This window comes from Talpa europaea (genome assembly GCF_964194135.1).
Source record: "Talpa europaea genome assembly, chromosome: 7".
Lineage (NCBI taxonomy): Eukaryota > Metazoa > Chordata > Mammalia > Eulipotyphla > Talpidae > Talpa > Talpa europaea.
The window spans coordinates 109,441,077-109,467,173 of NC_140074.1; the positions used below are offsets into that span (position 1 = coordinate 109,441,077).

The 26,097-nt window shown below is 37.9% G+C and overlaps 1 protein-coding gene across 1 annotated transcript in view; it reads right to left on the reverse strand.

Moving 5' to 3' along the window:
• Positions 1–12,523: 12,523 nt before the first annotated feature.
• Positions 12,524–26,097, reverse strand: part of PPM1E (protein phosphatase, Mg2+/Mn2+ dependent 1E) — a gene marked incomplete at both ends in the record, with an annotated part of 98,646 nt that continues 85,072 nt past the window's right edge. The window contains 5 exons of the mRNA XM_084237568.1: positions 12,524–13,575; positions 19,124–19,217; positions 19,450–19,593; positions 21,917–22,105; positions 25,711–25,910. Of these exons, the coding sequence (XP_084093694.1) occupies positions 12,524–13,575; positions 19,124–19,217; positions 19,450–19,593; positions 21,917–22,105; positions 25,711–25,910 (1,679 nt within the window). The remainder of the gene's footprint in view (positions 13,576–19,123; positions 19,218–19,449; positions 19,594–21,916; positions 22,106–25,710; positions 25,911–26,097) is intronic.

Genomic DNA, 26,097 nt, shown 5'->3' on the forward strand with positions numbered 1-26,097 from the left:
ACATACTTTTGAGACTCCTTCAACATTCTTTTTGCTTATCCTACTAATTTTTTTTAAAACTTTTTTTTTTAAAGATTTTTATTTATTTATGCAAGCACTGGGGTACAGCCAGAAGCACGGGAGGGTGAGAGAATTGACCAGAGCCAGAGCAGAGAGCAGAACAGGCAGACAACGAAGTACACTGCTGAGGGGAGCAGCGGGCGGCAGGAGAGGTCTGCGCGCCGTATGGGTCCCTCGCCCGGCGGCTAGGAATCAAACCTGCGCTGCAGAGGCTGCGGGCAGCTTCTCAACCCAGCGCTCAACCACTGTGCCACCAGGGAGACCCTATCCCACTAATTTTAGCGCTTACTCTTGGATCTTGCCTGTGGCAGTTATTACTGCAGTATATTGTTCCCCTAACTTCTATATTTATTGTTAGAATTCTGTGAGGAAAAGTTATTCTTTTTTTTTTTTTTTTAACTCAGCTACTTATTAAATTTAAGTGTGGACTCCTAGATACTTATTTCATTCTTAAAGTTATGATTGAGTACTGTCATTGTATGGTTCAACTTGTCCCAGTTTGGGCCCTTGGAAGCTCTTTCAGGTTGGTATCCTGTATACTTCTGATATATTCTAGCATTTTCCCTCTCTTTCTTTAAAAGTATTTATTTACTTTCTGACATCACAAGATGCTCAGGCACTTGTGGTATTTTTCCTGCCTTTTCCATGTAGCAGCTACTTCTCTCAGGAACCCTGGTTCCATTTTTAGGCATTGTATTTAGAAACAAGATTTGGGTGGCAGTGTGTTAATTCTTGTAGAGTGTCACTACTTTCTAATTCCTCTCAGTGGATAGAATAGAAAATGTATATAGGCTTACGATGGGAACACACACATCCTCTATATGTATCTCTGTGTGTATTTGTAAATGCATGGTTTAAGAAAAAACATGAGTCTGTATTGATACCTAACCCACCAGTCCAGCTCCACAGTGTTCATTTTAATTTTAGCTTCTCACTTTTTATGTCTTTCTCTAATAGTGACAGGTCTCATTCTCATTAGCTATCATATATTCACTTGCTTATTCAGCAGTAATATAGGCCAAGTAGTTATAGAATTGTTGACCCTGTGTAAAACAATTTTACTACTTTTATTTTTAGACTTTCAGTATCATGTCAAAACACTTCCATAGTTATTTTGTTCCTGAGATTCAAAGTTACATTAGTTTCTTTCTTCTCTACTAGTTTCAGTGCGATTATGTGATTCATTGGTAATACAGTTAGATTCATCTGTTACAGTCTACATTCTGTCCTCCCCCATACATCCTGGTTGATTTTAAAATTTGCATATATTAAAATTCAGTCTTTGTGGTATGCAGATCTGTGGGTTTTGACAGAAAGTTGTGTATCTGCCACCATATACTGCTAAATACCATCAAAATTCCCTTGTGCTGGCCCTTTATAGGAAAATCTTCCCCCCAATCACAGACCTTCCTCTGTTCTTTTAGTTTTCCCTTCTCCAGAGTTAAGTTATAGGGTGATACAATGTGTAGCCTTTCCTTTAGTAAAATGCAGTTAAGTTTCATCCATCTTCTGAATCAATACTTCCTTCCCTTTTTTTGCTGAATATTTCACTTTGCATATGTACCAGTTTATTCATTTACCCATCAAAAGACATTTGGGTTATTTTCAGTTTAGGCTGATTATGAACCTTAACATTTGTGTACAGATTTTTGTGTAAACATAAATTTCCTTTCTCTAAAATAATATAATCCTTGGGGTGGGATTATTGGTGTATGTTAAAGAATTTGGCTGGCCTTTGTGTTCACAGTTCCTGGGATGTAGCCTTTAAGTCTTTGGAATTTTCTGAGTGATAGTGTCTTTGTTATTTATAGTGGGCCCTGCTAGCTTTCTGCTACTGAGATGACTCATGGGAGCTATCTACCTTGGAAAGACTAACTATATGATTTAAAGGGTTAGGGCTTTGAGTCACATATCAGCTTGAACAACTTGGCCTCATTGCCAGTGAATCAGTCATGCTTACTTAATGACACCCAGTAGAAAATCTGGACACTGAAGCACAGATGAGCTTCCCTAGTTGGCAGTACTCTACATTATACATTGATGTGTCATGAGAGTGATAATCCCTGATTACAAAGAAGCTTCACATTGGACTGTTCTAAATCTTACCTTATATGTTTCTCCCTTTGTGGTTCTGGTTTGTATCTTTTTGCTATAATAAAACTGATCATAAGTGTTTTCCTGATTTCTGTGAGTTGTGCAAGTGAATTACTGAATCTGCGGAGACATAATGGGACCCCTAAATTTATAGCCAGCTGATCAGAAATGAGGGTGTTCTGCAAGTCCTTGAACTTGTAACTGGTGTCTAAAGTAAGGGCGATCTTATGGAATACTTTGTCCTTAACCTGTAAAGTTTAGCCTAACTCCAGGTAGTTTATGTGAGAATTCATTGTACTAAGTTATGTGTACATGCTTACAATTTTATAAGAAACTGCCACACTTTTTCAGAAATAGCACTGCCATTTTGCATTCCCAGCAGCAACATATGAGAGTTCCAGTGCATCTCACAGACACTTGGTACTGTCAGTATTTTAAGTTTTAGCCATTTTGACAACTATGTAGTAACTGATAATGATTTCACTATTTTTTTCCTCTAAATTTATTTTCTTACATCATTGTTCATTTTTATACAATAATTGGTTTCTTCCCTCAGGTGTAGTCCCCGTAGTTCTCCCATCACCATATCACCTGTGAACCATCGCCGTAGTCCCTTGTGATTTCACTAATATATTTTTTTAAAGATTTATTTATTCATGCATACAAGAACCGGGGTACAGGCCAGATGTGCAGGAGGGTGAGAGGATTCACCAGTGACAGAGCAGGGAACAGAACAGGCAGACTGACTGAAATACGCTGAGGGGAGCAGTAGGCAAGACAGGAGAGGTCTGCCGGGCCTTATGTGATTCTTGCCGGCTGGCCAGGATCGAACCTGCACTGCAGAGACTGCGGACAGCTTCACAGCGCTGCGCTCAACTGCCTGCTCTGCCAGGGGAGGCCCAATTTCACTAATATTTTGATGAGGTTTTTGGCATCTGTATTCTTGAAGGATATTGGTATATAAGTATGTTCTGTCTTCATATGATTTGAAATCAGAATAGAACATAAAAAATCAATGTTTCTACATGAGCATTTACAGAATCGATGTTACTTCTTTAATTGTTTGGTAGAATTTACCAGGGAAATTTGCCTAAAAGTCTTCTTTTCATAGGTATATGTTTTTGGTATTGGTCATGCTTGCTGTTCTCTAAGGTTCTTGGATATTTGGCTTGGTGTCTATCATTAATTTTGGGAATATTCTTTGCCATTATTTCTTTCTTTTTTTTTTTTTTAAAGATTTATTTATTTATTTATTTATTTATACAAGCACTGGGTACAGTCAGAAGCGCGGGAGGGTGAGAGAATTCACCAGAGCCAGAGCGGGAAGCAGAGCAGGCAGAAGGACCGAAGTACACTGCTGAGGGGAGCAGCGGGCAGCAGGAGAGGTCTGCGCGCCATGTGGGACCCTCCTCTGGTGGCCGGGGAGCAGCTGGGGATCGAACCGGTGCTGCAGAGGCTGCAGGCAGCTTCGCAGCCTAGCACTCAACCACTGCGCCACCGGGAAGACCCTGCCATTATTTCTTGAAATGTTTTTTTCTCCCTCATTATCTTTTTCTCCTCTCTTTCTAGGATTCCAATAACGCATATAGGCTGATATTGTCCAACACTTTTATATATTCTATTCCATGTTTGTTTTGTTTTTGTTTTTCCTTCACCTTTCATTTTTCCTCTTGTGTTTTAGTAAGAGTAATGTTTATAGACCTATCTTTAAGTTTATTCTCTCTCCACAGCATTGTAGAATCTACTGATTAGCAATCCAAGGCCATTTAAGCATTTTCCTTCTAGCATCTCTATGTAATTCTAGTTTCCATCTCTGCTGAAATCCTCTTATGATCTTGCATGTTGTCCACCATTTTCATATCACATTAACCATAGTTACTCTAAATTCTGTCAGTTCAAAATCTTTGTCATATCTTAGTCTGGTTCTGATGATAGCTTCACTTTTTTTTTTTTTTTTTAAAGATTTATTTATTTATTTGTTTGTTTATACAAGAACCGGGGTACAGGCCAGATGCACAGGCGCTTGAGAGGCTTCATTGGAGACAGAGCGGGGAACAGAACAGCAGACTGACAAAGTACACTGATGAGGGGAGCAGCGGGCGAGAAAGGAGGTCTGCCGTGCTATGTGGGACCCTTGCCAGCCGGGCAGTATCGAACCAGCGTTGCCAAGGCTGCAGACAGCTTCACACAGCGTGACGCTCAATCGCCTGCGCCACGCCCAATAGCTTCACTTTTTAAAATGCTTTTTTCCTTGCCTTTTCCCATGCCACTGTATATTTGTTGAAAGCAACATTTTATGTAGGACAATATTTGATGAATAGTTTATATGCCTGAAAATGTCTTTCTCTGCTACTTAGCCCTTAGACCGTTACTGAAATTTTAATTAATCTAATTAAGAATTGTGTTTGTTTTGAATTTTATCATTGCTATGCTTAACTCTAGTGGCTTCATTGGATTGTCAATGCAATGTTTCTTCAGACCCTGAGTTTAGAGTTTCCTTTGTGCTGTGCCTCAGAGTGTTTGTCTTTTTGTACTTTTATTGCCTCCTATTCTTTTCCCAGAGTATTCCATTATTTGAAACCTGATTGGAGGCAAGGAGGAGCTGGTATCTTGGATTAAACTGCACTTTTGGGCATGGTGTCTCTCAGCTGACTTGTCACTCCCCCACTAATTGTAGGTCCAGTGAATAGTCCTGCCTCCTCCCCAGGTGTTAGAGTTTTCTTCCCTATTCTCTGCCCTCAGCTATAATGACTTTTTTTTTTAATTAATTAATTAATTAATTAGTTTGTTTGTTTTTGCGGGACCGTCACCGGTGGCCGGGGATTGAACTGGCGCTGCAGAGGCTGCAGGCAGCCTCGCAACCCAGCGCTCAACCACTGCACCACCAGGGGAGGCCCTATAATGACTTTTTAACCGGTGCTTTAAGGATGGCAATATTTGGGCACTTCTACCTCATCCTTAGCCCCCAGGTATAATACTTTCATTCTATAGTTGAGATTAGAGAAAAGTTCTGATAGTTTCTTGACTCAACTGCTGTATCCCACTACTGAGCGTACACAGCTGACACTTATTAGGACTCTTTCATCTTTTCTACAAGCACCTGATAGTTTATAAAGAAAAAGTCTGCAAAACAAATGCAGACACCCTTAATTTCTGCATTCCCCCTGGACTTTGCACTATCTTGCCAGCTTATATTGTGCCTTCATCAGTTTATCACTCAAGCTAAAAAAAATTGTTCAGTGTCTGTCTGCTACAACTGTCCTATATGAACTAGTTCTGATGGCTTTCTCCTGCAGGTACCTGCACCCTAGTTAGATTTTGGGCCAGTGCTTACTCTACAACCACAACTCTCTGGTGGATTTGGAAAAAAGTCATAATTTGGTATTGACCTGGCTGTTTTTTCTCTTTAAGAGTGGAAGCAATATTCATTTTATTTTTTTTTAAATTTTTTTTTAATTTTTTTTTTTTTAAAGATTTATTTATTTATTTATACAAGCACTGGGTACAGTCAGAAGCGCGGGAGGGTGAGAGAATTCACCAGAGCCAGAGCGGGGAGCAGAGCAGGCAGAAGGACCGAAGTACACTGCTGAGGGGAGCAGCGGGCGGCAGGAGGGGTCTGCGCGCCATGTGGGACCCTCCTCTGGTGGCCGGGGAGCAGCCGGGGATCGAACCGGCCCTGCAGAGGCTGCGGGCAGCTTTGCAACCCAGCGCTCAACTGCTGCGCCATCGGGGAGGCCCGCAATATTCATTTTAGCTCTACATTCTCGGAGTGGATGCTGGAAGTACTATGATTTAAAAAAAATAACAGGGCCTCCCCGGTGGCGCAGCGGTTGAGCGCTGGGTTGCGAAACTGCGCGCGGCCTCTGCGGCGCCGGTTCGATCCCCGGCTGCTCCCCGGCCACCAGAGGAGGGTCCCACATGGCGTGCAGACCTCTCCTGCCGCCCGCTGCTCCCCTCAGCAGTGTCCTTCGGTCCTTCTGCCTGCTCTGCTCCCCGCTCTGGCTCTGGTGAATTCTCTCACCCTCCCGCGCTTCTGACTGTACCCAGTGCATGTATAAACAAAAACAAACAAACAAAACCAGCAAAACAAATAAATAAAGCATGCCTCTATTAAAAAAAATTAAATAAAATAAATAAAAATAAATAAAAAAATAACATACACATTTTGTTGAATTACAAGCATAAATGTAATTTCAGAATCACAATTAAGAAAGTAATGAACCCATTAATTTAAAGTTTTCTGTACAATTGAACTTTTAATTTTTTAATTATATAACTAAGATGGAAAGTTTGAAAAATAGGAAATTCTAAGAGCTATTTTCTTGCTTTTTTTCCTGTTTTTTCATGGTGATATTTTCAGATCGCTCTTTTTACCTCTGATTCCCACATCAGCCTGTGCTTGGTTTCATAGTCTAGATTGCTTTAAATCTTAAAACTGCCTGGGGAGGCTTAAGAGCAGATGGTAACATCAGTTACTCTTAGTTTGGGACAAAAATCAGATGGGCTGCTCTGTTTCTAAAAATCCTCTTCTCTGCTGGCACACTTACGTGTTTTCTTCCTGTTACAGGGAGTCTTTCCATTCCTGCTCTGCAGAGCCTCTGCCCAGCTAGTCTTTCAGGCAGTTAAGTGTTTCCTTATGTGCCTTTGGAAAAGCCTACTCCTAGCCTCTCTACCATTCTGTTTCATTTGACTTGGTGATCCCAGATATCATTCCTGACAGGTTTTTGTTTTGGGTTTTTTTTTTTGGTATGATTTTATTTAGAGATTTATTTATGCATACAAGAACTGGGACTGAGACTTTAACCCCTGCACCACCGGGGAGGCTCTCATTCCTGACAGTTTATTGCATTTACTGTTCCCCTTGTCTAAAAGCAGGATCAGAAAAATCAGGTAGAACTTGTGTGTGAGGGCCCCCACCACCACTTACACCATTGAAGCATCTTATTTGAAGGATTTTTTTGTTCAGTTGGTTTTTTAAAAAGATTTATTTATTTACACAAGAACTGGGGTACAAGTCAGAGGTGCAGGAGGGTGAGAGAATTCACCAGAGAGAGCGGAGAGCAGAACAGGCATATGGACCGAAGACATTGCTGAGGGGAGCAGCGGGCGAGACAGGAGAGGTCTGCCACGCCATGTGGGTTTCTCCCTGGCCAGCCAGGAATTGAACCCTCACTGCAGAGGCCGCGGACAGCTTCACAGCGCAGCGCTCAACCTGCTGCGCCACCTGGGAGGCCCTCATTTGGAGGTTTTATCTGGGGTCTTTAGATAACAACCTGTATATAGTTCAGCATAAGAAGAATGCTAAACCGAGCTGCCTAAGATAAGAGTTATTTCTTACTGATAAACATGTAAACAGTTTCATGTCTCAGAAAAGAACTGTTCAAAATATAAACAAGAAAGGGTCTTCTATGAGATTATGCCTAGACCAAGCACAAGTAGTTTTTCTAAAGCTCAATAGAAGCGTGTTCTTTATAACTGTTCAAGTGATAAAGGTAAAACTTGTAATCAAAAAGGGAAATGATTAAACACCTTATCAATCCAGGCATAGTTTGCTAATATGGATACATTTCTATTAAATTCAAATAATATCACTTTACTTAGTGGTTCTTACATATCTTGCTGCTTCAGAAAGAGATGTTCCTTTTGAACTTAATACTGTACTTTTTCAGGTATAAATAACATTAGAAAAATGCTCATTTCTTGCTTTAGAAACATTCTTCAAATATATGGTTCTTTCCGACCTTTTAATTCTTGAGTTCTGTTTAAAATCTTCTTAAATCTTAAGTGCTGAATGAGTGTAGGGAATTAGGAGCTTAAGACTTTTCCCTTTTTTAATTCCGTTTGATACTACTAACGGGAAAAACTAAGTGAAAGGAAAAATCCTTTGGTTGGATGCAATTTTGAAGAATAAAGTAGTTGGGAGATTTGAGGAGTCAACATTTAGCCCTTGGCAGTTCCTGTTCCTTGTCTATTTCAGGATACTAACACACATGCACACACACACAACACTCATTAAACTGTTGGAGAGAACATGTTTGAGACTAAATATTGCTGGGTTTTCAGGGGAGATGAGTAACGTTATGGCAGCAAATTTTCTTTTGAAAGTTTTCCTACTTTCAAGTTTAAGAAACTACCACCTGAATTTTATTTTTATTTCTAGGGAATCTGCCTAAATCTCAGCACTGAACAACTTACCTTTCCTTTGAATAAACAGACAAATGACTAGTGGTTTTTAATTGCTGGGTTTTATTAAGATATTGGCAAAATTTCAACATACTTTTTACCTGAATGAACAGTTTTAATAAATATGAAGGATCACTCATGATTACAACTGAACTCAAAAGTGAGCTGTAGAGCAGATTTGTAAATTGATAAATTTACTTGGTAAGAAATGATTCACTTCATTTGCTTCATTTCAGAGAGAATTCTTGCAGGGAAATGTCATAACAAGAGAACAAAGCCTGTCTCTCACCAAAGAGCACCTAGAGTACGATGATGTATCTGCGGATTATCTAATACATCAAAGTTTATTAGAGTATTTCCTTTTCCAGAACAACTGCTGTGTCAGTCTGGAATACCCTATCTAATTTCGTATTTTCTAATAAGTACAATAAATAGTCTTCAAAATAGAAGATACAATGCTGCTAGAGGAAATAACAATTATTTTTCAACACAGTGCCATTTGTCTGGAAAATAGTCATGTTATAATACTCATGGTATGTTTATTTTGCAAAAAAACATTTAAGATAGTTACAGGTCAGAACAGCAGAGTGGGTATTTGCTTTTAACATCACTTGATTTTTAAAAGGTGAAAAAGTATGTTCTCTCTTTTGTTCATTTACCATCCAAAGAAAAATTATCCCAAAATATGGTATAACCAAAACAATACAATCCCCTTTTATAGTCTTGCTTAGGTGAGAATGCTTGTTGAGTAAACAAATTATGTTCAAACATTAAAATCATTAAGATCACTTTCTCACAAAGCCTCGGGAAGCCTTAGGTGGGGAAGGAAGAACTTGAACCACAGCAGTTTTATCTGTAAACACTGAACTTCTTTATGCATCATTTTATCTGCCCATTGGATATTGCACTTTTTTACTGGCACAGTGTTCTAACAATGGAGTGTGGTTGTCATGAAGATGCAGTATCGACACTATACCACTATAAATGTGGTCAGAATCAGACTCAGTGTTGACATTGACATTGTTGACATTGTCCTTAGAAAAGGTGTTGCTTTCAAGGATCCTCCTAGTTAAATTAATGCAACAGTAACTTTAATCTTATTAATTCAAGGACAATGGATGGCACTTCTAGGTAAAGAAAAGGTATATACATATATGTTTCCACCATTCTCTTTATTACAGACCTAAATGAGATTAATAGCCCCAGTGTTTGGTGCTGTGATGTTGCTTAACCTCAGATACCCCTCAAAAGTACACATCCAGAAAGTGAACAAAGGAAACCTTTAAATGAGGGACTCCCTTTGAAACTCACAGTGAATGTACAAGGAGTTTATAATGACTTCAGCTGATGACTTGAAGTCTGTTTCCCTAACCAACACTATACTTTCTTATTTATATTTTTACTACTTCCTAGTCTAACAGAAACAAAACTTGGTTAGCAAGCAAACAAATTGATGCATATCATGTTAAGTTGAAAAGGGATATTGCCACTCTTAAGGATTGAGTGTAGAACTTTCACCACCACTAAATTACACAATGAATATTTAAGTACAAAACACATAATTCACAGACTATACCTCAGCATAAACAGTTTATATATTATATACTTTTATATCTGCCTAATATTTTTATAATCACCAGATACACCATCATTAAATACAAGTTACAGAAATGTGTAGATACCATTAGTTAGAGGGGTATTTATTGCTTACATCAGCAAGCAGCAAATAAGGGCACAGGATTTGAACTGAAGGGAACTACTTTCTATCACCAGTGGCATTAAGATATAACACTGCATTTCACAAAGCACTGCTTTTTATCTAGTGTATAGAACCAAGAGCAGCATATATCAGACCAATAACCACTACTTGAATATGTATTATAGATTTTAAAGGACTTACCTTACAAATGGTACCTAACTACTCTATAAATGTGCATGTTGTGAACAAATGAATAGTTGCTATTTTTTACAATATTGGTTTATAACTTGACCACACTAGAACTACTTTATTTTCTAGAGGATTGAGTGTAGAACTTTCTACTGGTATGAGAAATGGAGTTAATACTGCTTATGTAGTCAGACCTACAAAATCTAGACCTTTAAAGTTGTGGTCTGTGTTTCATCCCAGTTCCATCCAGTCATTTTTCCCCACTGAAAAAACCTATTGCTGTACCTTCTTTCACCTTCTTTCTTCTGATCAAAAACACTACCAACAGACAACTAAAGGAAAATTTTTTTTAATTTAGCTAAGTGTTTTAGACTATAATATACAATTATAGTCTGCTGTAATTTTGCTGCCTCTGTTTTCTTGTTTCCTTAGATAATTTGATTTGAAACTGACACTGCACCTGATGGGTTGTTAACAAGATCTAGGCTTCAGAAAATAACAGATATGAGCGAGGTCTGTATATGTTGGTAAAGCATCAGGATGGTGAAAAGATTCTGATACTATAGTTGAAGCCATGTTTTACTCCCTCATCAACCACGTGTCACAAGACTTGAGAAAAGAAGAAAATGACTTCAAATCAAGAGAAGAAAATTTCGGAAAATCTGCTTTCATCCAGAATTTTAAAAATAAAGTCTGTAGGTTAATAATCTGGTCATTGCTAAAGCAAAGCTGTTTTTATATATATAGCTATACTGGCAACCAAGATGGGTTAAAATCCTCTGTTTTTAAAATCCAGAATTTTAGTCCTATCCACTATGTAGATAGGGTCTGGGAACATAAAGTAATTATATAAACACACAAATTAGACAGTGGACATTTCTCAGCAAAAGCATGTAGTGCTTACTAATGACATATTAAATGATCACCACAGCAGGCAGCTCCTGTCAGCATGGCTGGTTCCTGGTTGACTATTGGGGCAGGGAGCGGGAGGGTAACATGTCAAAATGGATATATTCATGATTTTTAGGGAATAAGGCTGCTTCACTGAATGAATCTGATTATTTATTTGCTCTCTTCATTTGAAGATATGCTTCTGGCTTCAAACTGCAGAAATGGCAAAAAGCAGACAATTTTAAAATTTGAAATGCGAGACACATGTCCTAGCTCTGCAGTCTGAGGTTGCATATAGCAGGACTCTGGTGCATTCTCCATTTAAAACTAGTCAGACCTCAGTCTCAGTAATCTGCATTCTCCTTTGCACTTGGCTTCTGGGCTCACTTTAGGCAGTGCTTTCAGTCTCTTTCATACCAATTCCTTCATTCCCTTAGGGGAAACAATTTGAGAAGTTAAAACTAGTATTTTTCATTCTCCAAATCCACTTTTTATTTTGTAGTACTATATGCCTTTGCTGTCTGAACTTTTTTTTTAAAGGCAAAGAAAATAGAAATACTATTCTTCTTTTTAAGTGACAACTTGATTCTAGTACATATGTACCTGACATCATCTCCATTAAACCAGTTTTATTCCTGAGATGAAGGTACAGTGAGAAACATTAGCAATAGAGATTAAAACCAGTTGACAGCAATCTTCTAAAATGACATAATAAAAATTCCACCAAAAGCACCATAACAGTTATGAAACTCTCAAATAGCTACAGCCCTAGGAAATATTTTTTTAATTGAAAAAATTTTCAGTTATTTTTATGTTACAGAAAAAAAAAATCAATAAATCTTTTTGACTGTACCACCTCACAAAGTTTGTGAATATGACATTTTTATATTAGTTTTCAGCTTTAATTGTTACCATTGAAAACCCATATGGCTTTTAGTCTACATACTGAAAAAGGTGGGGGCGGGGTAGGGATTTCCTTCATAGTCCCATCTTCTGAGGACCATTCCTCAGCTAAAACTAATTCTTCATTAAGTTTTCCTTAGATATATTAGGCACATCAGACCAGATTTCAACTGCGTTGAGATTTCAACACTATATGTCCTAACTGAAATAACTCACAAGCTTCCACTAGTGATGTGAAAGGGTAGTAGGGTGGGAATTGTATGTAGGCGTAGAGACACATCACAGGGACCAGTTGTATAATTTTGCTAGTGAAACTGCCAATACTTTTTTTTTAGATTGAAAACACTGTATTTTGAGTTTCCTAGAGATCTATTTACATTTAAGAATTGAGCCATCCATGGTTTCATAATGAAGCACATATATTTCAAAAATGTCTACCTTGATTCTACTCTGATAGTGGTTTTTATTGGGGAGACCTAGCTAGCCTACTTTTAAGAGAAAATATTATATTTTATAGCTCCAGGGAAGATCTGGGTATGAAATATCATTACTCTTTCTGAAATTCCTCATCATGTTTTGACTGTACACTTTCCAACTATATTGTGTCCATGGCAGAGAACCTCGTAACACCCTATTTTTCTTCCCACTTCGAATAAGTGAGGACAGGCTATTGCCCATTTTGTGGGAAGGTTCTCGAGCAGAGAGAAATGAATAAAACTTTGGATTAAACCTGAACCGCCTCTTTGAGTAGTGGTAGCGTAAATGAAACAATCTAGAAACTCTCTTTCCCAGGAATATGAACTGTTGATTTTCCAACCTAGAACAGACAGGAGATAAGCTCTCCATTCTGTATATCTGCTGCCCTGTTGAACCCAAATTACAAGAGGGGAACTCTCCAGTACCACTCCATTCAGGCAATGATGATTGAACTGAATTTTTTTCCATCATTAGCTTATTAATAAGATTTGCTTTCTTTGGTGCAACAGGACCAAACATCTCAACTGGTGGCAAAAACTGGCCACTGTCAACTTTGCTTGCTTCTATTTGTGTGAGATCTAGGTAGCCTGGGTCTTCCAGCACGTTGATTTGGGACCCTGGGCTCAGGCTAGTTCTATCAGTGAATGAATCCACACGCCCATCATAGCCTAGATCGGCTGGTGCTGAGCACTGGTGCTGAGGCCAAGGGCGTTTGCACTCTCCATGATTCTCCTTATCATCCCCACCATCTTCTTGCCCTCCTTGAAAAGAGTTCTCTGTCCAATCTGATTCCTCACTAACATTTACAGCTTTGTTCATGTCCCTCAGGAAAACCACAATAACAGTGATGTTATCACTTGACCCAGCATCACGAGCTGATGCCACTAATTTGTGGGCAACCATGCTGCTGTCTCCATTATTTTCCTTCAAGTGGTCTGATACAACTTTTACTGCCTCATCAGGGTTCACGGTGTCGTAGAAACCATCACAGGCCAGAATGAGGTAGTCTTCAGTTCCATCCAAAACAGTAGAGGCAGAATCTGCATCCCCACAGATATATGGCTTATGTTCAGCATCTCCTGCGGGAATTAGGAAGTAGATCAGATACTGGTTTACCATGTAAGAATGCTGATGGCCACTGTCATTACTCTGATCACAATTTACTGGACTGCAATCTGATTTTTAGTGAAAAATACTTGTATTCTCTAATAATGTGAGGCTGCTCATTCCTTACTCCTAGTTAAATAATTGCCATTCATTGGGCTTAATTTCTTACCTAGCTGAGACTTTGAATTTTGTGTCTCTAGTTAATTATTTTTTTTAAAGATTTATTTATGCATACAAGAGCTGGGGCACAGGCCAGAGGGGTGTGTGTGTGTGTGTGTGTGTGTGTGTGTGTGTGAGAGAGAGAGAGAGAGAGAGAGAGAGGATTCACCAGAAACAGAGTGGGGAACAGAACAGGAAGTACACTGCTGAGGGGAGCAGCGGGCGAGCCAAGAGAGCTCTGCTGCACCATGTAGGTTGCTCTCTGGCTGGCCAGGGATCGAACTCGTGCTGCAGAGGCTGTGGACGGCTTCATAGGTTGTGTCTTAACCCTGTGCGCCACCAGGGAGGCCCTCTAGTTATGATTTAGGCCTAGCTAAGTATTGCAGCAAATGTCAAAGCTAAAATCTGTATGAAAAAAATCCAGTCCAACAAAGGAAAACTTTGTTGACTTAGTAGATCTCTAGTTCTTTTAATGGTTAGGTTTGGTTTGAGACTGGGAACAAGGCCATATTAATAAACCAAAGTTCTAGCCGTTTTCTTCATTAGAGAATTTTTGTTCTAACCTTGTCTAGAATCAGTAGCTTCATGCTGTGAGCACAGAGGAAAGTTTGAATAATAAGGGGTTTTAAAAAATCAAGTCCAGCTACTCAAGCCAAGAAAAGTCATCTGTAGCCTAAATGCAAATCTCTTGATTGCCAGTCCAATTTGCTTTACTTGAAACTTACACAGAATAGTCAGGAAATGACCAGTTTCTCTCATCTTTAGGGACTACCATCTTGTTTTCTTCGTATGTTTGGTCACCGTCCTCATCTTGCTTTTTTCCCACTTAGGAGCAACTGTGAGAACCCCCTGAGAACCCTACTGAGTCTTTATTCTTGCTTAGCTCATCCACTTAATGACATTTGAGCTGGGTCTTGAAGGTCAGTTGTCACCAAGTACAGACAGGATCGTGATTGAGGGAACTAGGAAAGACCCAGTACTAACTCCTGTTAGGGAGTAACGTGTAGTAGAATAGAAGGTGCTTGAAGTGGAAAGAGATTGGAGACGTCTGGCCCATACTAGGCTAGATTTCTATCACCAGGCTACTGACATAATTTTTCATCTATGATGTGTGTTGGAACTTTCAGACTCATTGTTTATACTCACTATTTTTCTCTAGATAATTGGCGAGAGATAGCAAAAGGGTCCTTAGCCTATTGAGTAGCCAAAAGCTTATTACGACAAGGGTTATTAATTTATGCCATCTTTACATAAAAAAAAAACAGTATTGAAAAAAATACTGGGTATTATAGACTACTGTAATTCATTGGTAAACAGTAGTATAAAAATTTTACCAAGTGCTTTATCATTTGTAAGGTAGTAGCATATAGATTAATTATTAAGGACACCAGCACTGGAGTCAGACGGGGTTCAAATCTTAGCACTTCTTACTTACAAACCCTTATTAATTATTGTCCTTTCCATTGTACTGAAACTGACCTTTTTTACCAAGAGAAGATAAAAATACTAAAGTGATTTGTCTGTAGCACCACTATGTCTGATGTATGTTATAGACTCTTTCCTACCCATGTAAAGTATCTCTCTAATGTTTCACATCCCTGTAGAATTCTCAGGTAAGCCAAGAAAGTTCTGTAGGAACCCTATGAGTAACATGGAACACGTTTTATTTAGCAAATTACTTAATGGATCAGATACTCAGAACAACAGATAGTTACTTAATATAATTACCTAGATTAGTTTATCTAGTCTTTTCCCACAGTAGCCAGAACTGTCTTTCTCAAGTATGGCTTTGTTTTCATCGACTTCAGTTCTTTACTATAATGCCTCCCAATAGCCTATAAATCTAGTTAAAACTTCAATCATGGGATTCAGTGTCCTCTACCCATCTATTTCCCTAAATTTCCCCAGCCCTTCGCTCCACCTGACTGTATTATTATCATCATTATTATTTTCTGAATTCCAGCTCTAAAAATAAATGTGATCTGAGTCATACTGTTCCCAAAAGTCTTGTTTTAGTGCTTCAATTAAAAGGCTACTGCAACTGTTAGTTTGGAACAGAACATACAAAGATTTGCACAGTGAAAATGCTGCCAAAATTCTGGCTTTTCACCTGCTCTACTGTTGGATGTCAAATTCATGACATTTCGCCCCCAAATTTGGTAGGAGGGCATGATTATCCATTTCATGGTAGAAATGGCAACATCCTTTTGTCTTCAGCCTCCTCTCTCCATATGCTAGGAAACATATCATGCTTCTGTCAGCTTTGGATCAGAAATCTGAAGAGCTCATGGGGAGAAACTGTTGAAAAGCTTTTCATTTTTAAAGCTTTAAGTGTCATTTATTTTCTAAGTAGATATGAACTCTGCTCAGGAGTCCTTTTTTTTTTTTTTTTTTTTGTCTCTGTATAGCCTCCTATTTAATTCCATGAGCTTTCCAAATCTTTCTCACATTCTTCAACTCCTTCTAGTTAAGCTACTGGATTTTAGTAAATGGTCTAATTTCCTGCTTCAAAGAAAATTAAGATATCAGGCCTGAATTCCCTCAATATATAACCACCCCCAACCCTCAATTTTTTTAATCTGTAGAGATTTACCTATATCTGCTACCATTTTCTCAGAGTACCTATCTCTAGGACTCTGACTTCTCTTATCTTCAATTTCTTTTCTATTTGCTCTCTTCTTTTATCCTATAAATGCTCTGATCTAAAATTTCTTCATCCTAAAAAAATAAATAAATAAAAGCAACTCTTTACCAAATGAAGCTTTTCCCTCAGACCACCATACTAGTCCCCTTACAACCAAATTGCCTAAGAAACTAAGTCTACACAGGCTCCCTTATGTTATTGCTCATTTTCCCTTACCTGATTATTTTTTTTCCTACTTACTAATGTAAAATATTTCCTTAAAATGTTACCAGTTATTTCCTATTTTTAAAATTCCATGCCTTTTTTTAAACCTACATCTTACTCGACTTCTGCATCATTTGATTCATAGACACTTTACTCCTAGCAACCTACCCCTCTAATGTGTGATACCCCACTTCTGTATCTCTGATCCCATCTTCATTTTCATCTTCCAGATTTTCTTCAGTGGCTCTTTCACTTAATAATAGCACTAATTATCGTATGCTAAGACTGCCAGGCAAGGTTCTAAGTATGGGTATGTATATTTTACCATTAATACAAAAACTCCATGACTTAGGTACTTTTTACTATTCCCACTTTACGAGGAGCAAGTAGACACAGAAATTAATTCCCCACGGCCTACAGCTTGTGAAGTGGCAAAGCCAAGATAGAGACCAAGAAAGCATGACTTCATGATGTTATTCTGCCTTCCAGGAGTCTCATCTTGGTGTCTCTCCACAGTATTTATTCTTCCTAATCAGTGTCATTCATGCCTATAATTTTGACTTTCTAAATCTGTCTATCTGTCTAACTTAACAGGTTGCTAATATTTTTCTCAAAATGGGATGAATCCCAATTTTTCTCCAACTTAGAGCTCTACTAAGCTCCACATCTGTGTTTCAATTGCATATGAATTATCTCTTCTCAACATCCCACAGGTACTTAGGATATAAAATATGTCCAGTATGAAATCATTATCTGCTCTATTCCTCATCCCCAAATTGCTGCTGCTTTTTTCAAATGCTTTATCATATTATTAGTCATACAAGTCAGAAACCTGGAAGTTGGTTTTCCTTTCCCCCCCACAAACTGTCATTTATCTCAGTTTATCCTCCTCTGTATCCCTATTTAGCATCCTCATCTCCGTAATAAACTGTATCAGCAGTCTCCTGAATAATCTCCCATCTAAGCTTTCTTTCCACCCCATCATTACAAATATATATACAAACATAATCACGAGGCCCTTCTGCTTATTCACCTGATGAAATCCAGGCTACCTACCCTCACATATAAAACACATAAGCCCTTTCATATTCTGAGCCAGCATGTATTTTGCCACTCCCACTCTGTCCTAGCATATTGTGCTTGCTGTTGTCCCTAAAACACCACACCCTTTCAACAGACACTCTAGTGTTTGAAATCGCTACCTCTGCAATTTCCTTTCCTAAACAATAGCCTGCACTCAACAGTCACTGCCTCTAGGAAGTCTACCTGATTCTCTCTCAGACTGTCACTTCTTCAAAGACACTGATCCTCTGCATAGTTTTATGTTTAGAAACAAGAAAAGGAAGGTATCCTCAGTAAAGTTGGTCTTTTAACAAGCATTAAAGCTGCCTCAATATTCCGACAGACAGTAAGATTAAGAGAAGAGGTCCTTGGTTGAAGTTGTCAAAAAATAATTCTACATAAGGATGTATTTTAGAAAAGAGAAATTTCCTCTTTCCTTATTCCAGAGTTCTTAATAATGACCATAGTCTAACGTAAAACTGACTCTCAGTTTTTTAGGAGGTACTTGCAGAATATTTTAGCTCGCTCGCTCTCAGCATTCTGCTACTCACATTTGGGCCACTTCACAGCTTGCCAGCACCTTCACCAAAAGTGGGAGGAACTTGCATCATTGGTGGAATAATCAATCCTTTGAAGTGTTAATTTCTGGAAATTTTTTGGTAACAATAAGGTAAATTTGGGAATTAAATGTGAATTGCACTTATCCATGTTATCCCTATGTCAAACTGCATTTTTTAAGGCGTCAATGATTAAGTACTGCAATATATGTACATATCACCCATATGACACACAAATTGATTTATTCTTTTAAAAAATGAACTAAGATATGAAGTCAAAATAACAAACCCAGGTGCCAAAGATAAAGATACAATACTATAACTCAATTCTTTAAACTTATGCCCTTGCATTTTTGTGCATTCAACGTAGCTATTAACCTTGTAAATTTTAGAGTGTCATTGACTTGCCCCTTTTTTTGAAGGATTTAGGTCCCAGGGAAATAGGTTCTTAAAAACCCCAGGGTTATCTGGCAAAGTACTATATTTTACATGTAGAAAGTAGTTTTCATCTAAAAAGCACAATTTTTTTCCTGTGAATTTTTTCTCTGATTTTTTGTCATTTTTAGAATTCACTGAAAATAATTTGATGATAAAAGCAAAGTAAAATATGGGGGTTGGGGGGATATCGTCCATGCTCTGAAGAACACTAATTTAAGCGAAATATAATCCAGGGTGAAATGAGGGTCACTGTGATTTTAAATAGAATTGATAGCAAATATTAAAGGCTTCCATTTTTTTTAAAAAAGGATAGAAACTATTAAGTTTCTATATGTCTTAATATAGTTCCTTTTTAATAATGGAATTTGAATGAGTAGGTTGATTAAATAATTAAGCGGTATTACCCAGTTGTTATTTTAAACAAAATAAATAACCAAATGAATTGGTTTTTCCTACCAATAGCTCTGGAGACCGACAGACTTCCATTCACCCGCCAGGCACCAAACCAGACTACACAACCTCCAAGGGCCTCAATTCGCTGTTTTTCATCCTAAACAGCAATGCAACGAAAAGAAACAAATAACTGGATTCAGGATTAATTCATCTACTTTAACAGTAAATAGCAGATATAATATTTATCAGCTTCCTGGCAAGGTTCTATTTCTCCTTTAGAAGGTAGTCATGATTGCTGAGATAATAGTGATTAAATTAGAGTGAATCTCGATTAGTATCTAGACAACTGCCTTTCTATCAGATGCCCTGATAGAACAAACTATACTTACCTCTCTGTCTGGTTTGTGTGGCTTCATTAGTTCAACAGCTTGGCCTTTTCTCACAAGCATAACCTGGGAATCACCTACCCAGGCCACATGTAACATGTTGCCTCTGATAAAAGTCACCACTCCCGTGGTCCCACATCTTAAGCTCTGAAAATAATTTAAATAAAACTAGAGTCAGTAAAATTAAGCAGACACCAAATTCTCATTGGGAAACAATTTATGATTAATACAAACTTTTCAAATGGGAGCTAGACTATTAATAACAATTTCACAATAGTGGTTCCTCTTTCTCAAAGTACTTTTATGGGCATATATGTATTTTTGTATATAAACACATAGATCCATCTGGTCTGTGATATGCAAGGCAAGGATGATTATTAATTCCATTCTATATATAGGTAAAGGGCAGGTAAATGATTAGTACATAAAATAGAACAAATTCTTTTTCTTCCTAGTCTGGTGTTAAATCTACCTTATCAGTCCTTAGAATTAAGCTTTCCATATTCTGGTCTCTGAGGGCAAGAGTTCTAGCTTCACAAAATAACATAGAAAGCATCTGATTGGTATGCAACAAATGCTCCCATACTGTGGATATTAAGATAGGAGCCAAGAGATAACACATTCCCTAGAGTGCTGAGATACTTACATCTTTTTTTAAAAATTGTATTCTCTATAGCAATTTTAGGGGCCTTTGCTTTTAGAACATTGTATGAAAAAAATCTAACAGCCTAGAATTCCACTGTAGTCTCTCAGTACCACTGTACTTAAAGCTCTTGATACTACTGTACTAAAATGACATCCCCATTTGACATGAGTCACCACCAAATGAGCATGACTTTCTGTTACTAAGGACTTGGCCTAAATTAGAACATATGCGTCAAGGGTGGTAAAAGGTCCCTTGTATCCAATGAGAAAAACAACTTCTCGTTTTCCCTATATAGGGAAAGTTTGTTAAAAATCCTCACCCACCAATAAAATGTCTTCCCACACAGGCTGTTCAAAAATTCAGCCCCCTGGAACACATGATAAAGACATTTCAGTGCTTATGCCCTGGAGAGAACAGGAGGCAGGACTGCTTCACAACAGGAATAGCAACTTTCTTCCCAGCAGTTAGCAGCACATGGAAGCACAAGAAGGAGAACAGTAACTGTTGACACAAACCTAAATTATTCAAGAGAACTATTGGAGGACTGACAGACATTAGGATCATTGGCAAAGCAAATGAAGTGAACATGGTTGAAAAAAACAACACAGTAGTTTTGAGGACACAGAGGAAAAGGGACAGAACAGAGGATGAAGAACAAGTGATTCCCTTATTTCACGTTGGTGATTGCAGATCACCTCTCAGCTCTAGGGCTTGTCCTCAGAATGGTGACACCCAGGTCCAAGGCAGAACCAAGCAAGTTCAGCCTTCAAGCGACCCTGGGAAGGTCTCAGGTCAAGGATTGTATTTAGTATATACAGACCCTAGTATATAGACCTTAGTAGATTTGCATATTAGTCTGAACCTTGGGAGGGTGGGGAGATATAGAATGTTTCCCTTGTATAATACCAAATAGTTCTAGTTTATTGCTTCATCCCGAGCCCCCATTATTGCTATGCAGCATAACTATGAAATAAAAGAAATGGACTAAAAAAAAAAGAATGGATTAAATGATTACCCTGTTCTTTCCAAGTCCGTTTTTAAAAGAGTTAATGCTTAAATCACAAGGCAAGAGTTTTATTTTTCTATGGGTATATAATTCTGTAATTACTTTAAAAGCTCAAAAATTATTCTCTTTTGGCCCCCAGTTAGAAATGAACATAGAGTACTGTAGTTAATTACCAATGCCCAGAATGATAATTAAAATTTTTACTCTGAGATCTTAATATAGAGACCCTGTCATTCAGAGTAAAAATTGTAGGTCTGATTAACCTTAACAAAATAGGACACATGCTTTGACTTTTCCTGTAAGAGAAAATCAGTTTAAGGATCATCTAAGGATTCACTCTCTCCAAGCAAATTTTCCCTCAAGAGAAACACAGCAAAATACTGCCATCCCATTTAGAACCAAATATATGGAAGTAATCCCAGCTTCAGTTTCTTTTTTAGATTATTGTTTTAATCACCATACCCAGAGCTTGTTAGCCAAAGTCTGCTTAGAGAGATGGTCCTGGTGTGAACCTGACAGGCAATGATAAATAAGATAAATAAAATTCACCTGCCACATTTAGCTATGGATTGGCTTTCTAGAAAATCATAATCTGCAAGTTTCTATATAGTATATCATGGCATCCTCATCAAAACTATTCTTAAAGAGGGAATTAGAACCACAATAGAATTCAATAGTGTGGATTAATAGTACAGTTTGGAAGAAACTTCAAATAATACCAGCCCCAAAAGAGAAAATTAAAAATAACTCTTTAACCACAGACCAAGTTAAGCTCAGCTAGTGCATCACAGGCTGGGATTTTTGAGAAAACAGCATACCTCCCTGGCAGCTTTCTGCACAAACCGCTCATCAGTGACCCGGAAAGCACGGCACAGGGCCTCGGCAGGATCATGGGGGAACATCTCCTGGCGTACTAAATTAACGTGCAGGTGAATGGAGGCATAAATGGCAGCGTCCACTCCCCCATGGCCATCAAACACTGCAAAATAAGCTTGTTCTTCCTGATCCTGTCATTAGAAACACAAACAGTTAAGGGAGTTAGGTGTTGCATGATTCAAATGAGTTAATCCCAGGCATTTTTGCCCATCTTCTTTATTTGTCCCAGATAAAACCATGTTTCAGGGCCTCCCGGTGATGCAGCGGGTTGAGCGCAGCGCTGTGAAGCTGTCCGCAGCCTCTGCAGCGCGGGTTCCATTCCCGGCCGGCCAGGGAGAATCCCACGTGGCGTGGCGGGGCAGACCTCTCCTTGTCTCACCCGCTGCTCCCCTTAGCAGCGCTTTTGATCCGTCTGCCTGTTCTGTTCCCTGCTCTGTCTCTGGTGAATCCTCTCACTCTCCCACGCCTCTGGCCTGTACCCCAGTTCTTGTATAAATAAAATTGTTAAAAAAATAAAAAAATTATATATATGTTTAAAAAAAATAAAACTGTTTCCCTTTTCTGACATGCCTGATCAACTGCTAAAATACCTGCAATATTAGGGCATCTGTGTTTACACACCGAACACTGGAACATATCATGCCCAATTAGCTCAGGCTTAAGTGCCCTCTATGTGAAGTTGTCTTGTACCATGGAAACCACCCACATACATTTGCTTCAAAATTGTTACAAGTTGTGGGGAGGGAGAGGGAAAAGAAGGTACAAAGAAGGATTGAGCAAAAGCTGTTCTGGATTGAGAGTAGGTTTTTTTTTCCCCCAAATGAAAGTAATCATAAAATTAGCAACTGAGAACAATAGGAAATAATTGGCCTTTCATCAAGCACATGGCCAATTATGTTAGGTTGTTTAAAATATATAGAGATATGAAAGCATACATATACGTCCAAACTATAAAACCTCCTTCATAAATCGCTCATGGTCATATTGAATTCTCACCAAAAATAATGTAAGAGTTTCTAAACTAGTTAGCTACACTCAAACCCAATTAGAAAATCAGATGCTCCAATGCCCAGTGACCCATGATCCAAGACTTGCCTTGTCCCATGATCCAAGACTTAATTCACATTTTCTTGTCTTGCTTGAAACTCTAAAGTAACTGTCAGAAGAGAATCTCCCAAACCTGTTCTTTGTCTTGACAAAGGAAGCCTAATCACAAGATACTTTTAAACCATTAAGTCGTCCTTTCTTCATCTCAAGTGTTCTCAGATCTAGCGCCTTTAGGAGTCTGTAACTCAAATGAATGCACTTTGATTCCTTGGGCTCCCTTTAGGCAACAATCAAGTCTTTAACTTCTTTGAGTTCTAGGAGCTAGACTGAGACCAGGTCCTATCACTGATTCTTAAGTTGTATAATTTTCTTGTGCTCGTTTTCTCGGTGGGGGTGAGTTTCTTCTTGAAATTTGAAAGGACTACTAAAACAAAAGGTCTATTCATGCATTGACTAAGTTCTTTTTATGAATATATTATATTTATAAAAATACCAAACATAAATTCCATAGAGAAATAACACCTACATGCTATGAAACCTGTAGCTTTATAGACATCACAGACTTACTAATTTAATTTTATCAACACCATTTATAATATCATTGAAGATTACCTCATTAATCAGAACTGTCTAGAAAAAAACCCTGACATAGAATTTCTACTTGCACTAAAGCAGTATTCATTTTTAAACAACTCACTGGGCAGAATAAGGATGAAATTGAAAAACGAAACAGCATATGCAAGCAATTTTTACATAAATAAACTGATGTGGGGTCATCACAAAGAGGGGAAGAGCAATAATACCTTTTAGGGGGCATGAGATTGTGATTTTAGATAGTGTGAGAAGATGGGAAGATGGGAAGGTGGGAAGATTCTTAATATAGCATCAAAAGAAACAGGAACCGAGTGCGAATCTCTTTTTAAAAATGTATGGCTGTTGCCAGAGGGGAGGAGGAGAATGGAAAAATGAATAGATGGGGTGAGTGACCTAGAACTATGGTGATAGGTTAAGTGTGGTATATATGGTGAAGCTGTATTCCATAGACTTACTTAGTATTGGAAAACAATGGTAAGTCAATTGAAAAATAAAATAGTACAGCTTCTTAAAAAATGCACTGATGTTTCCATGTTATGAAAATAATGTATGTTTATTTGGATAAATAAAGAAGTGTAAAGAAATAAAAATCCTCTATAATTCCACCATCCACATAAACCAGTCTTTTCTATACATATATATATTTTTTAATAAAATTAGGATCATATTGTACATAAAATGTTATAACCTGATTTTGGTCATTTACCACACTATTAGCATTTCTCCTCTGTCATTAAGTACTACTCAAAGACATTAATAGATATAATCTATATCTTAGGAGTATATCATAATTACCATTTCCTATACTGTGATGATTTAGATAATTACCATATTTTTTTATTATTGACTATATAAAAACATTTACATTGAACCATGTTAAGACTTTTCTGAATTTCTGTTTCCTTATAAAATTAAAAGTATAATTATCAGATCAAAGGGTGTGAAATTTTATTATATGTGCTGCCGAAGCGAGCACAAAGGGTGTGAAATTTTATAAATTTCTAAATATGTGGTGCCAAATTGCCCATAAAGCCTGTTTCACTATAGCACGATGCTTCTTCCCAAATTAGGCCTTTGGGTTGATTTTGAGGCAAAGTGAAAATGAACCTGGTCAACAAACAGCAATAATGTCCTCAAATCTGAGTATAATCGTCAAGTGGGTATAGTGATACGAGGACTGTTATCCATACAGCAGCCCTTTGAGTTACATGAGTATGGTCATGGTAACAACTAGAAACAAAGATATGAGCTAATCTGTCTTTGTAATTTAAGCACAATTTACCAACCCACCATCTCTGCTGATCAGACCTTGACAGTGAGCTAAAATTTAAATTTAGCTGCTAATTGAATTAGAAACTAAACATTGTACCCTGTATAAATTACTACATTGTAATTTAAGTTACGAACTTGAGTGAAGAGGCAAGTGACAGGCAAAGGAAACAATCCTACTTCTGCTTATAATAACATAATATATTTAATAGAAAAAGAGGAAGATAATAAGAAAATGGTTATTAAGTTGACAAGGCTCATATGATCCAATTTGTCAGTCACAAAGATTCATGAAATGTAATTCCAGCTACTTTCCTATTTCAAACACCAAGATTTCAAAAAGAAAATCACATGAAATCAGAAAACTGCTTAGTCTTAAGTTTGTATTTTGTGTTGCTTCATCAACATAGTAATATGGGAACTTAATAAACACCATGTGATTATACTACAGAAATAATTTCACCTAAAAAACTGCTTAATTGAGTTATATTGGTTTTCTTTTGTGTGTATATGTTTATAGAATAGTTCTAGAAGGCTACACAAGAAACTGGCAACCTCCCTTGCTTTATGGAGAGTAAATGAATGAGGGAAGAGTTGAGAGAGATTTTTATTTTCCAGTTTTGAACCACGTGAGCGCATTACCTATTCAAAACAACATAAAATCGTTTCTTTTCTGTTGCCTAATGCAAGCAAATTTGTGCCACTTTGCCTTTAGTCCTACTCCAACCTATCAGAGAAACTATTAGAAGTTCTCCTTTTCTCACAGGACCATGAAGGTGATTGCTTTGTTTTTTAAATCTCATGACTCTTCAGAAGTGCCCTTTACCTCTAGGTTGAAGAGCATATTAAAGTCAGGAATGCAGACATGTTTGTCCTCCATTTTCCTGCGCATGTTTTTGATGGCATGGATTGATGTCTCATAATAAAGCTGGGGTCTCCTGCGGAGAGGGAAGTCTTTCACCCAGCTGCAGCAAATCTCATGTAGTTTGCTGAAGACAGAACGGGCCAATTTCACTGTCTCAATCTCTGTGAAAGAAACAGAAACCTCCAATGAAGAGCCTTGTAAAACTGCTTTTCACTTGCCTGCTTGGTAAAGACAGAAGTAGGTCACCTTAGTCAAGTTCCTCCTTAATAGAAGAATTTCTTCCTTCTCAAGAGAAATGAAATGTTGCTTCTGAAGAGAGAAAATGACAACCTATCTAGTATAAAATCA